Source organism: Ctenocephalides felis, unplaced genomic scaffold (genome assembly GCF_003426905.1).
Source record: "Ctenocephalides felis isolate EL2017-DRISC unplaced genomic scaffold, ASM342690v1 CF-g0.4_SCAFFOLD_00845, whole genome shotgun sequence".
Classification (NCBI taxonomy): Eukaryota; Metazoa; Arthropoda; class Insecta; order Siphonaptera; family Pulicidae; genus Ctenocephalides; species Ctenocephalides felis.
The window spans coordinates 32,579,811-32,595,316 of NW_020536999.1; the positions used below are offsets into that span (position 1 = coordinate 32,579,811).

Here is a 15,506-nt window from a genome sequence, read left to right on the forward strand (position 1 = left end):
ATTATCGTAACATTTTATGGTTATATATACGGGCATATAAGGTTATGTCCGTATATATAACCTACTGTATTTTAAAGAATTTCAAGCTTGATTTAATCCATCAATTTACAAAACACAACTTCTAAAAAGTTTTTGAAGTTCCGAGGCTTTGCAAAAGTTCATATAAGAAAGTTCTGAAACCTCCAAAGCTATATATAATGCTTCACAGAGGAGAACAACATTATATACTTTGGTAATTTTAATAAACTTGGAGATGTTTAGACTTAATTATTACTCGACACGCGCACTGGTGAGCACACTAATGCATTTTGTTTCTTCACCAGAAATGTGTGGGATATATTCGATGCACACATCACTCAACATCAATAAATAAAAACTTTAGAAATACTATGTAATTATAAAAATTGCATTAGAATTGATTTTAAATCAATTATCTTTGCTACATTAAGATAAATAAATTTTAATTTTAGACACTCACCAACACAAAATTATTGTTCATTGGCACTACAAAACGTATTACTAGTTAACTCGTTAATAGGTTTTAATGCAAATACTTCATAAAAATTTTATACCAAGAACAAATATGCTCTGTTAGTACTTTACCTGTTCGAAATAATTCATATTTTCTATTTTAGCTTTCCTCGTTGTGACAGTCTTTTTTGGGTAACCTCCTGGTACCTCGTCGATCCCAGAACAGCGGCAAACTCGCCTATTGGTTTGAAATCTGTTGCGTTCAGGTTCGCAAGTTTTAAGGTTACCCCTGGACAGGCAATAAACTTTCTGGGACAACTTGCATAAATACTCATTATATCCTTCGATCAGTGATAATGATTGCCTCATTAAGTCTGATTAAATATAAAAAGAATAAGGTTATAAGGATTATATTTTTTTCAGATCATATTATATTATTCTAATATTACTTACTATATTACTTGAATACAAAACTTCAATTACAATAAAAAATATTTGGTCACCTTCTATTAAATATATCCCCCTAGACTACTCCTCAAAGAACTCTACACGAAATTAAAAAAGTTTTTTAAATGAAAAGTTTCTCTGATGTAGTCCATTGAATGTTCGTTGCAATGGTAGTAAAAATCAAGAAATCTTTGCTGAATTGTCTAAGATTTGAAGTAACTGGAACATTATTCAATAGTGATAAGAAATGAAAAAACCAAAAGGCTGACATAAGTAAAATAAATTTTTAATTTCCTTTGTAACCCCTGTATTGAGATTTGTTTTCTTGTGAATCCTTGTAATCAAGGAAACGACTATCTTCATCACGATCCTAATGGAAAACTTTAATGCACAGTGGCCAAAGATAAAATAGTTAAAAACTTGTGCAACGAAATTAAGTTTTCTTATATTCAGTATGGGTTAAAGTCATCTATATTTATCGAGATGTGTCATACATATAAAGCGAAAAAATTGTAAATATTACATTCGACGTGTAACATGCTTGGGAGTTGGGACAAAGTCAACCGAAAAAAATAAATATTTCAAACTCAAATCATGCATAAAACACGAATGATCACCGTCACGTAAAGTGAAATCTGAAATTCGTAAAGGGCAAAAGTTTGAATAATTTCTCGGATGAAATGACCATAAATGTTATTTAGGGTACGCTTTAGAAAAATATATTTCCATATAATTGCAATTTTTTTTCACAAATGGATCCAACATTTTTTAATATCGTAATAAAATATACTACATTTAATGTTTGTTCTTAAACTTTTTTAAAAACAAGTACGTATCTAGCAGATTATCATCAACTGCTTTTTTTTACAGAATTTAATCATACCACAGTAATTTCGCAATTATTACCAAATTTACTGAATTATCCTAAATATAATTAATTTTTCGCAAAAACTATTTTTTTAAATTAGCAATTATATCTATACCTGACCAAAAAATTGGCATATTCCTCTGTGGATCGATAGCAAACAGACAACTTCTTTGTACAGGATCTCGTTCTGCTATGACAACCATATTTTTCCAGACTAAATTCGTCATGACGGATGGTATACTATATTTTGAATTTTCATATTGATTATAAACAAAACAGCCCATATAGTCTTCATTTAACAAATTGACTTGCAATGGAGCACAAATGCAAATTCGAAGTGTGTTTTCAACAATTTCGCAGAAAAATACCACATACACGCTTAGTAAAAAGAGATACTGCACATCTATTATACTGAAAATAATGATAGCGATAAATAATAAAATAATGCTGTTTCTAAAAAATGAAATGAATACACGATTGAGCATAAGTAGAATTCGAATCGTGTAAATATGTGGTGTAATAATTCACAATTGATAATAAGTACTATATCATCAGTATATAGAAACAATGATTTCATTCTATAAATATGAAAATCATTGTGAATGGAACTAAATAATACATTTCATATGTAAATTATTTAGTAAACTTCATCTTACTATGTAACTTTTGAAGTACTATTGTGGGAGGTACATGTGAAAACATACTCAAAAGTTCAGTGAAATTTACCACAGATTTTCGCAAGTACTGAACAAATATTTTCAACCAAGCTAAACTCTATGATAAACTATTTGAAGATCTCATAATACGGGTTATACATATATAGTGTAGCAAACTTAATCTTATGAAACGCAGATTTAAGTAGGATTTAACGCTCGAGTACGCTCGATATAGATTATTTGTACAAAGATGTTGAATCCTGTAAGGCGGTTGTGGATTATAGAGCTATTTTATTTGTTTATAATATCACCTGAGAAAAAGTCATATTTTATAATATTGATATCTTATTATAGTATATAATATTGATTATCTTATACCCAATATATTTACTTGATTATTTTAAAAAATGTAATGGATTTGGGTGATTAAAATAACAAAGAAACATTCACTGTAAAAATCATATTATATAATATATTATTTCTCTCCTAAGATTCAATAATCTTGAGAAATCAATAATTTAATGTATGAAACCTGCAAATATTTTTGATGAAACACAATAACTCAAAATTTGATTACATATGATAAATAAATATAAGAAATAGATTATTGAGCCTATGATTCGATTTTTTAATTTAATGGTACAACCTCAATGATCAACTAGCGGTGTATGGCATCGAGCCTTAAGATAAATTGCTTGAACTTCTTGTACCGAACGAAATGTTCGAGGAATATTAAATGTTATCCAATAGATTATTATAAATACTGTAACATTGTTTAATATTTATAAGAATCATATAAACTGAATTGCAAAGTTAAAATTATTTATTTGAAGTATATAAGTCAACTTTAGAACTTTAGCCAGAAATAAAATTAAAATCTGAATTATTTTCGATATACAAAAAAATTTTTTTTTGAAAAAAAATGGAAAAAAAACTTTGAAATCATTTCAAAATTGGATGCATAGTTCTCTCGAAAACAGCAATTTTTTGCACATTTAGTTCGGTATCTCTAAAACGGCTGCATCTGCCTTTGCCAAAAACTAATCACCACTTCTACCCGTCATTACGAATTGAATGTAATTTGGATCATTTAAATCGGATGCTTTGTTCTCTCAAAAACTCGATTTGGACTTGCCTTTTTCAAAAACTAATCAGCACTTATCCCTATCAATAAGAATCAAATGTTTTTTGAACCATTCAAATCGGTTGATCGCCCGAAAACGTGGACGAAAAAATGCGGACATACAAAATACACACACCTCTATTTTTTCTGAAGTATCCCAAAATGTTCAGAAGCCTTCAAAACTTGAAGATATGCAAAAAATTTTAAGTTTCATTTTCGGCCCATTACTATTACTTACCCTAGGGCCTAGGAGGAGTTTAAAAACATAATATTTGATGATCTACAATATGCCACTAAAAATGGAAAACACTTTCAAATATAAATAAAAATACTAGCAAATTTTAACTATTGGATAATTAATAAAACCTAAAAAATAAAAAGAACTTTATAAAAAAATCTATACGTTTGTATTCTTAGCACGTTGGTAACATAGATATACGAAATATTCATTTCCGAAGTCTCTAAAAAGTTTTTAGTATATATAAATTACTAAAAATATTAATATGATTATAGCTAAAGCATACAATTTTCTTATAAGTTTTAAATTTCGCGCACAAGACCGAGAAAACAACGCCACGGTGCAATGTATGAAAACATGTGCGCATCATGTTCTGCGCACGTGTGATATCTATTAGCCGAATTTCTGTCAGTCGTCCACTATTTGACGTCAATGTTAGATGGATTTTTAGGTTATTAGTAAACAAATTATATCCGACAGCCGAAAATAAGAATATAAATTCATATTTACCAATTTAACTTATTATGGTAATTATATGAAAATATAAACTATGTCAGATAACCCCAAAATGGATGAAATAGCAGAATTGCGATCACAACTCCAAATTGCAAGATCCGAACTCAAAAATTTGCGGGAAAAAATGAATAATTTTACTAGAGGGTATAAAAAGGACATTGATAAAATTTATGAGGGCATCAAAACTTGGACTTGTTCTGAATGCAAAAATTCCAATGCTGCAAATGCTGCAGTTCCAAGCACTTCCAAATTACCTGCAGATCTCGATATAAAGTATATTGGAATAATAAAAACTAGTTTTCCTAACAAGAAGGGTACCCCAAGACAACCGACAATTGCCAGCGAAGTCAAAGGACAAATCATCCTCACTTCCAATCTCTTCACAAACAATAACCATTCGTTAGAGGGCCTCGAAAAATTTTCCCACATGTGGATAATATTCCACTTCCACGAGACTGAGACCACAACCCATGCCAAAGTAGCCCCTCCTCGATTGGATGGTGCTCGGGTCGGGGTGTTCAGTTCCAGATCACCCCACAGGCCAAATCCAATTGGATTATCTTTAGTTCGTATTGGAAATATTTCGGAATCTTCGATAGAATTTTACGGTGTCGATATGATAGATGGGACTCCTGTAATTGATGTAAAACCGTATATACCACGTTATGATAATCCTTGTATGGTCGAAGAAAATCTAGATCAAAATGTTGATGTGTTCGTCCCGGATTGGATCAACCGGAAAGCTACCCTTAATGTTACTTATTCAGAAACGGCTATAAAACAAGCTGAAAAGTTTGCTTGTGATATTAAATCTATATCAGATGTGTTGAAAGCGGATCCTCGGTCGGTTTACAAGCGCAAACGATATAGTGACGATTCCCTAAAGCTCCAAGTTTTAGGATACAATATAACTTGTAAATTTTCCGAGGACGAAGATAATTGTCATGTTACAAATATAGAAAATATTGAAGAGACAGCGAAAACGTAACACAAAATTTACTACGTGTTCGTTAAAGGAACCAAAACCTAATATATTAATGAATCTAAAACAAAATATTTAGATTTATTCATTGAAGTCTATTTTTATTGTAATTATACATAGTTATTCAAATATTTGTGATATCATGTTTGATAATAATTGACTTTTTTATTAATTTTTAAAACATTGAATAAATTGCTTTAATACATAACTAGTTTTTTATTATTATTTTTCAAGGAATTTTTTTACGAACCAGAATAAATATTTCGTTAAATATTATTTCATGAATCGCGTTCATTGTTAATGGTATTTTCATTCATATATGGTAAATGATGAATAATATGTTTTGCATTAAAGTTCTGTGCACAATAATTCTAATTAATAATAAATAACTTGAGGTATAGAAAATTGAAATAGAAAGTTATCAAATGTATTATTCATGTACTATTTTTCGCAATTGCTAAACATTTATACGAAACATGATATACATTTCAATAAAAATACTGGAACAGTGCCAAAGTGATATTGCGCGAATAGCACCGAGAAAAATTGTAATTGTACATAATACTTAACCAAATATATGACAATTTTATTGGGTATTAAATTACTTCATTTATTTACATTATATTATTATATCACAAACTTTAATATAACTGCAATACAACAGCATTTGAGTGAAAAGACGGAGGAGTGCGCTTATTAAATTTACATGATTTTGAGTAAATTTAAAAATTGCTTTAAAATTTCACACACAACATGTAAAATTTAATTATCCAATTCATGGCAACATGATAGTAATATAAAATAAATTCAGCATGTACACTAAACTAACCGGAACAAAATTTATGCATATAAAAAATTGCATTTCAGCCACAAGATAAAATACAGAGCGTAGGACAAATTCAGAATATAAATGGGATGAAATATTATAACTTGTTCCATCCATCCATCGCTTATGAAACGACGTCATATTTTATTTTATATAACTTCATTCTGAGTTTGAAAGTTTTAAAAATAGATATTCAAATATGCTCAGTTTGAAAATATAGTTGGAGAATGCAAATAGAATTTTAGCGTTGAATTTTTATTATTTTGGAAGGTTTAACTTTATATTTCATTTTCGACGTGCATTCGAAAAATTAATATCTGTAGCATAAAACGACACAGAAAGAATGAAAAAATATAATCCGGAGATGAAAAACACACAACGTTGCAAAATGTGATTGCAATTATGATATTGGATTAAAATCGTGCCAACTTGTTACTAACAAAATGTAATAGATGTAATGCAATAAAATATTTGAACTCAATGCTAGCTAATAAAGCAGTGTAAAATCAACAGTCTAGTTAAGAGTAATAAATTTAAAACATGTCAAACAAATCGCTAAAACCAATTAAAATTCAAATCAATACTAATATTGAACAAACCAAATTGAGCCAAAAATAAAGTGATATTGCTGTATCATCTCAAGGTTTTTTTAATAACACATCCTACAGATAAATAGAAATTTTATTTTAATTTTCCATATAGCTTTAATACAGAATGAGACTTCTATTCCATAGTTGAACTTCTGGGTGATTCTGGGTTCATAAATCACGCAGCCGCAGTGTGTTGGCAAAAATAAAACTCCGTGACTCAGTTTTTTTGTAATTACTCTCCCATTCAGAATTAGAATTTATCACCGGACGTGTGTGACCAAATGCTTTGGGAGGTTACTAAAAAGTAATTGATTTACAACTACCGGAAAAATTCCGGATATGTAGCTTATGTACATACCGAAAACATATACACAGAAAGCTCTGAACACTCACGGTTTTCTAATGTATTGAAAATTGTTACATTTTTCTAGGACTAAACAAAATAGCTTTAGGTTTTGTATTGTACATAGTCTTCACTCATTGAAACAACGAAATCCTAGAAGTTTTGTATGTATGTATTCCATTGATATAATGAAAAAATTGAATAATATTTTCATTTTTAATTGCGACGAACGTTTAAAGGGGTTTGTTTTCATTATCGATTCAAATACAAAATAATAACAATAGTTATTTCGAGAAAATAAAAATGTTTACATTTTTAGTTACAACGGCAAGATATTTTCATATAGTGGTAATAAAATATAAACGTTCGTTTTCATACCTTCAGTGGCAATAAAAATCATTTTATAACGGACCTTTTAGTCGTTTCAAAGTTTTGAAATTACATATCACAAAAAAAATGAAATGGCGATGTGGATAATGCAATGAATTGCAAAGAAAATTTTCGACAGAAGAGAATAATAAAATAGGCGACAAACTTTTTTGATGCGATATTGTGCAATGATTTTCAAATTTTAATTAATTTAATAAATTTTAATTATATATATATAGAATTTTTATTTTATATATATATTATATATATATATATATATAAAAATATTCTAAATTCTATATTATATATATATATATATATATATATAATATCAAATATAATGAATTTGCGGTACTCACTCAACATATTGAATTACTCTGCAGTATAAAAAGTAATAAAGCAACGAAAATGCAGTTCCTTGGTAGATAGAGCATAAAAATACATAGTTATCTGGTTTCATCAATCTAACAGATATAGTTCTGTTTAACAGAGGAAATTCGAGATTTTTTCTTTGACCACTGTAGGATTTCCATACACTGTAGCAAGCACCTGAAAGTAAAATAAAAATTAGTTTTCTCTGAAATTAAACACCTGTTTCAAATATGTATGAAATAAAAGCATAATCCAACGTATCCCATATATAAAAATGAAATAACTAAAATAAGTTCTATATTATAATGTGGATGAAACCATAAATGGGTAGGTAAGCTGACCGGGAGCAAGTTCGTGAGCTGAATGCAACTCGAATCAGAAATAAATATTGTGAGAGATTTCTTGTTCATTATATAGCAAAGTGTCCAAGAGCACTACTATCAATTAGAGAGATAAATCTGATCTATTTTTCCTATAAAATTAAAATATATATCACTGCTGCATGGTAGTAAACTGCATGCGAGAACATTGTGGTTACAATGCTCTTAGTTACTTTATTATTTTTTATTACCCGAACACATCTTATTTTCTTCAAAGTGCATGTTATTTAAAAGAAAATATTTGAATCTCAGTTGAAAGTAGAGATTTTCACTAATTTGCTCAGCTATAGTTGATCTATTACGAAATTTTGAAGATGTGAACTTCACACTATTGAATATTTTGAATTATTTCTCGCTTAATAAAAAATCCAATCTATTCTACGTAGTTCGAGATAACACAAACCATACAACTTTACACCAGTCCAACTTGAGTGCAAAAAATTTAATCTACAAAATTACTGTTGGTTTTCTCAAAGTCACATAAAAGTATATGACAAAATAGTGCTCACGTAACATAAGAAAATTCATTCTTTGGTCGTTTTTATAACTTATTCACACACTTTTCCGTGGCACTGAACAGAATTCCGGTGGATCAATCCTGACCTGAATAATGAATGCATATATTCATCATTTACCTGTGCTAACACCAGAAAGATGAAGAGAAAATAAAAAAGAAAAAGGACAGAATTCCGTTGTTTTATGAATAATGAAATGAGCATGGTTTATTTCCGCGTCCTACATTTTCCGCAAAAAATGATTACTATACACTGTCTTAACTGCAGGAAGTACCATGTAATTATAAATTATTTATGATATGCAAGAAAAAATTTAAAAATAGAATTTTTAATAGTATGCAAAATTTTATACCAGCTTGATTTTCAGCAGATGGAAGTTGCACGTTTAACTTGCACCCCCTCGCACTTAATAAAATGATAAAACACTGTTCACTATACCAATTTATTTAATCGATTTCATCTTAATAATGTAGAACCATTCCGTACTTTTAGTACATATAAGTCCGTATTAAAAAATATTTTCATATCAAGATATAAGAAAATATTTTCTAGAGCGCGTATAAATCATTTGAATATATTACAATGATAATTTGGTCTATCTCTATTTATCATGTTGACTCACCAATAAAAGGTCCTTTGAACATCATATATGTTTCCAAAGGTTTCATATCAAAAAGATACTGAAACATATTTTTTGCAATAGCAAACTTGATACTGGAATAAACTGCAAACAATAAAGTAGAAAACATTTCATTTCTGGAAAATATACGTCGTAACTTAACGCTTAGTTTTTCGTGGCAGTTCGGATGGGTAAGTTTTTGATCAGCATTGCCAAATAATTTATTATAGTGCGACCTATAATATGTACATTTAAGGTCTGCAAAGTGACTAATATCCATATACGGTCGCAAAAATAAACTGACACTTTTCTGAACCACAAATCTAAACATTCAGAATCAAAATTGACCACCAATAAAATTCCGATGGTAATCACGATATCAAACAGGGTGCATTTGAAAACAGCGGTGTGTATTCGCGATTGGAATAAATCAATTAAGATGGAAACAGTTCGCGCAAAATTTGGTGTAGCCATTTTTGACAAGCACTTGTTAAAATAAAATATGATAAAATGCGAATCATACATATATGTATTAAAGATATGATATTGCATAAATAAATCAACATGCTCTAAAAATATGTTGAAATCGATGAAAAATTTAATAATCATTTAATAATCATTAGTTTTAATTTCTAATTGGCTGCACAAACTCTTTATATAACTAGGAGTTAAATATCTGCATATTTAAAATACGCAAATGAAAAATCCAAAGAAATAACATTTTAAAAATAAGAATTTCAAGAAAGGAAACATTTTTTAACTTCCCGTAGTGTAAGTTATAGTAATCGCAAAAAAAAGGAAATGAAATTTTTTGCTTGCATATCATTACGTTTCAGTCGTTTCTGGACATTTTGACATACCTTAGAAAAAATTGATGTATGTATGTTTGATACAATTTTTCGTCCATAATTTCGGGTGCACAAATCAACCGATTTGAATGATTTAAAAAACATTCGATTCTTATTTTTGAAGAGACGTGCTGATTAGTTTTTGGTGCAGACATGTCCAGCTGTTTCAAACATACGGGGAAAAAAGTGCCAAAAAAGGTAATTCAATTTTTGAGAGAGCGGAGTACCCGATTTGGATCATTCAAAAAACATGTTACTTGTATTGACAAAATGAAGAATTGATGAAATTTTTTAGTATAGTAATTTAGCAGGTCTAGCGGTTTCGGAGATGCAGAGGTGAAAACAAAAAAAATTGATATTTGGCGGTCAAAAATGATCATTAGACATATTATGCATATTAAATTATCAGATATTTGATTAAATTTTCAAAAATTAGTACCAATTTTGTTACATATTTGTTGGGTTTCGTACCAAAATTGTTAATTTTTAAAGTTTACTTATACGGTTCAAGCAAATTTCAAAATTTTCAGATTTTTTTTCTAAATTATACAAAGTTTTATACTTAAAATATAAATTTTAAATTTACAAACCAGTTTGAAAATGTAAACATTTCAAATGCATTATTCTAATCGTAAAAAATATATTCTCCGATGGATTTGTTCGGCACCTATTGCTAATGTAAACTTTCTCAAGTGTTTTGGGCGATAAGGTAGTTACTGTATAACTGATGAACAATAAAAAATATAGTGATTATAATTATCTATTTGAAAATGTTTAAAACGATTGTTATTAATCATTGATCAATAATTACTAATTACTAATTTTTTCTTTCGAATATTTATTTCTGGTACGGGAAGTCCCAGCAATTTGCCTTAAAGCACGATGCAATGCATCACTAGTTTTCAATTCAATTAATATGCTATAACAATGAAGAAGCATTGATATAAACTATTACATAACGACTTCTTAAATTAAATTGCACTTCAGTCAGATTGGTGGATTGTGAACACCATATCTGATGGTGTACTCTGGACAAGGAGCACAATGTCCCAAAATAGTTAATAATATGACAATATAAGCAACTGTCTAACAAATATTAAATTTATTATATAATTGTTATTGTAGCAAAAATTTGGTTGTTACAAGAGGACGCACAATAATCTTTTTACGGTACCATCGCCAATTCTGTTTAGACAGAAAAGGAAATGATTTCAATATTTCCAAGATTTTTGTAACATCTTCCTAACAAATAGATATGACATGATTCTAAAAATCATAGTTACTTAGCTCTAAATAAATTTAAAGCGTAATAGGTGAGTGGTTATTAATGATCATTATAATAACCACTCACTTATTACGCTTTAAATTTATTTAGAGCAGTACATTTTTTATTATTATAGAACATATATTATTATATACATAATACAACATATATTATATATTATTTAGAACAAGCTAAATTCTAATTTAGCTTGTTCTGAATAATATGTTAGATAAAACGCAATATATAGTCTCGAACACAATTTTGTTGTACAAGAATTCTAAGTAGGTAATTTTCTTTTGTGAGATAATTTTTTCTTTATTTTCTCTATTTCTTATACTATAGAATATAGCAAAAACACTCCTAAATCCGTAGTCCGTATTGATGGCATCACTTCCGGGTCAGTTGCGAGGCCACTATGCTTTCAAGTCGAGTTTATTACATCCAAGATCCAAGAACAAAGGCATATATCAATGATTTGGCCGACCTATTTTAAAACTTAACTCTAACTATGGTCATAAACTAAAAAACTCAAATTCGTTGCGGACATATATTTCTTATTATCAAAATTATTTATTAGGGAATCATTTCTTATTGAAACTAGATCGCATTTTTCAATTGTTGCGTTTTAAATTTTCCTAACAACATATTTTGTGAAAAATTGGAATACACAATATCACAGATATAATTTTGAGATATTATTTTAAATTTTGTTTTGATACCGATTTGAAATATTAACAGTTATCGTTCATCGTTCGTATTACAATTATAAAATTGCCAATTATATTATGCATATTATGCATGAAAAATATAATATAAATAATAATAACAATTATTACTAATTACTACATTTTATTTCAGATTGGTGTTTGGTGAAAATAATGATAAAAGCTGTTTTGTTACTGTATATAAGTAATAGTATAGATCGGATTTAGATTCAGAAATATATAGATTTAAAACATTTATATTATATGAAAACAATGACTTATATATTTTCTTATTAAAAATAATTTATAAAAATTAAAAAAAGAGTTATAGATAGTTCTAATGACTTACAATAGTGTTAAACACTTCAAATTATAACTAAAATTTAATTGTATTGATTTAATTATTATAATAAATAACATTCTCAAGTGATACATTTATAAAGTTATATAACATAATTTTTTAATTATTTTTAAGTAATAATTATATATATATATTTTAATTATATATATATATTTTAGAAAATTAAATTATTCATATTATATTATATAAGCACAAATGAGGTATCTGTAGAGAAGTATGATTTGATGTATCTCTGTAAACAACTGCACTTTACTAATGTACTTGCAATTTCTATGTGGACCAAATGTAGAATAGATCATGCAATGATAATATTGACAACAAAATATTTCATTAATTATAATTTAATTTCTCATATAAACTGTTATAAAAATTATAGGAACTGTAGCATAGTCAGAAAATGAAGAAACGTTTGTTATGGATATACGATACTAGTATTATGTTATTGTATTAATATATTGATTATCTGTTTAATTGTAATTCACATTCATGGACATACTCTTTTACATCTGAAGTATTTTAGTCTGATTTTTTTTAAATATGTTTTCGTAACGTTTTGCTATATGAAAAATATATTTTGTTTCCCTTGGTATTTAAATCAAATTCAATAAAACTGTACTCAAATTATACTGCAATCCTATAGATGTATTCAGGATTATCGAGCTCAAATATGTACCTATTATTAAATAAATGTTTTATTTGATTGTGTAATCCTTATTATTTATTTATACTTCTATAACTATAATCATATTTATTACAAGTTAAACGTTTTAAATATATTATTCAATTCAAATTAAACAAATCAATAAAAAACATTTGCAGTCATATGTATTATAAAGATACTATAAAAATATAGTATCACTTTTATAAAAACAAACAAAATAAATATTGTATAATAATAAAGAGAATAAAACAATGCAATAAAATAATTTTCATTTTTATTTTGTTATTTATGTACAATTCAGCTCTTTACAACTGTTGATATAACTTTAGAAGCCCTGCAAAAATATATTGTTTTAGTATATTGTAAAAGTCATTTAATTTTTTTCTATAAAATATGCACTACCTCAAACTATCTCCATGTGATTTGTATTCCATATTTGCATTGGCAGGTAAATTTAATACCCGCTTTAATGTGTCTCGAACTCGGGCTACACTGGTTTGATCTGTTGCAGTTCTATTCCATAAAGATACTAAATCCTCCTATTTGAAGAATTAAAAAATATTCACAATTCACAATATGTGCAAGTTTATATTTAATTGAAAATGAAATATACAGCACCTGAAACCGAACTGACAAAACAGCACCACAAATTTCACCACCAACCATAAATTGTTCTCCTAGCATTGCCATACATAGATTTTCCCAAGCTCTGCCTGCAAGACCCTTTCTTAACCTAATTACCTGTAAAAATTAAAATTCTTTCACAGTTGCTCATAAGGATAGAAGAAAGAGAGAAATCCGGAGAAATGTTTGAGATCTATTTCAATATATAGTCAAAATATGCTTAATTTATCTAATTCCATATTCAGAAATATTTAGTGACAAATTATAAATAAAATAACCCAAATAAATAGTACTCTGTAATATACATACCCATTTACCACCACGTGTGTTGGCTGGGTCTTCCCACATAGGCCTAATACCACTTTTAAATAAATGTAAATCTGTCGTAGGTGGTAATTCACTAGAACGAGCTAAATGACAATACATGGACCACCATTGTTCAACTGACCCACAACGTCCAACTAAACGTAGTGCCTGAAATGTAAAATGACTATGAAATGGTATAAAAAGTAAATATTGTATATAAATGTAGTAATATATTTATAATATGCAGACTTATTTTCATTTAAAAACAATTGCATACCTATTTGTCTATTGAAATTCAAACTGCTTTGCTCACTAACATTAATATTAAACGTGATGTGAAAAAACTTTAAACACAATTTCACTGTGAAAAAAATTATGACTTTGCACAAACGATTTTGAGAAAAATATCATTATTCTTACACTGACAAACATTATTGCCAATACCTTGCACCTCTAGCAGAGTAATGTTTTACATAATTGATTGAAGACCTATTTGATGATTGCAATCTAAATCTCAAGATCAAGCAAAAAAGCTATTGACAATCGAGTATCTTATTATGACATGAAGAATCATATACTTAGCTTAGTATAAACAAAATTTAAACATAAATATTAACGAGATATATTCATATTATTCTTGTTATTCTTCATACGTTTTTGGTCGAAAGTTTTATGTAGGTTTTAACTTAAAAATCATTGCTTACCTGTGTATAACCTTGTGTAGAATTTAATCGTGCTGCACTTTTGGTGTATCTTGAGAACCACAACCAATATGGATATTGTAATTTATGTTCAGTGGGCGGAATTTCTAAAGGGGGCAGAGTATCTGGATTTACAACATAACCTCCAATGTCCTCATCGCCACTTCCACTATCGTCACCACTTTCAACTTGTGTCTTGAGACTAAAATACGATTTCAACACAACTTATAATAATAAAATAACAAATGGTATGAAATGACTGAAAACACAATTAAAACTAGCCGTTGTTCTAAAATGAATTCAGGTAGAAGATTATCATATGTTGCACCAGATTTAAGAGCAGGAGCTAAATATTTTTGTGAAAGCACAAGTATCATGGACATAGATTTTTCAGATATGCACAGCATTAATTAAAACTATAAATTATTAATTATAAGCATATTTTCAACTTACGCTTCAAATTTGTTTGACATTTTCGGTTAAGTATGTACAGGAAATATTTTAATAACAACTGATTTTATATATATCACAGACTTAAATACTATATATATTTATAAAATATGCAACAAATTTATTAGAAAAATTATACAGAACAATTTGTGTTTTTGTAATAACAAGTAATCCAAAAATGCCAATACATAAATACCAAAACCAGATTTGTAAACTTGAGAAAATGAAAAAAACAAATGACAAATGACAACTACCCGTTGCTGTCAGATACC

General features: G+C 28.1%; 2 protein-coding genes across 3 annotated transcripts in view; one reads left to right on the plus strand and one right to left on the minus strand.

Moving 5' to 3' along the window:
* Window positions 1–15,506, plus strand: part of LOC113363848 (adenylosuccinate synthetase-like) — a 38,826-nt gene that overhangs the window by 4,573 nt on the left and 18,747 nt on the right. The gene's annotated exons all lie outside the window — the stretch shown is intronic.
* LOC113363857 (eukaryotic translation initiation factor 4E type 2-like) lies at window positions 13,431–15,407 on the minus strand. 2 transcript variants are annotated; one of them, XM_026606341.1, is made up of 6 exons: window positions 15,238–15,407; window positions 14,788–14,986; window positions 14,087–14,251; window positions 13,772–13,894; window positions 13,556–13,692; window positions 13,431–13,487 (listed from the first exon to the last, which is right to left on the minus strand). In XM_026606341.1, exons 1-6 carry the CDS (start codon window positions 15,255–15,257, stop codon window positions 13,451–13,453), a joined length of 681 nt encoding a protein of 226 aa, XP_026462126.1. In that variant the 5' UTR covers window positions 15,258–15,407; the 3' UTR covers window positions 13,431–13,450. The 2 variants fall into 2 exon arrangements, with proteins under 2 accessions (XP_026462126.1, XP_026462127.1); XM_026606342.1 differs by lacking the exon at window positions 13,431–13,487 and having other exon boundaries at window positions 13,552–13,692.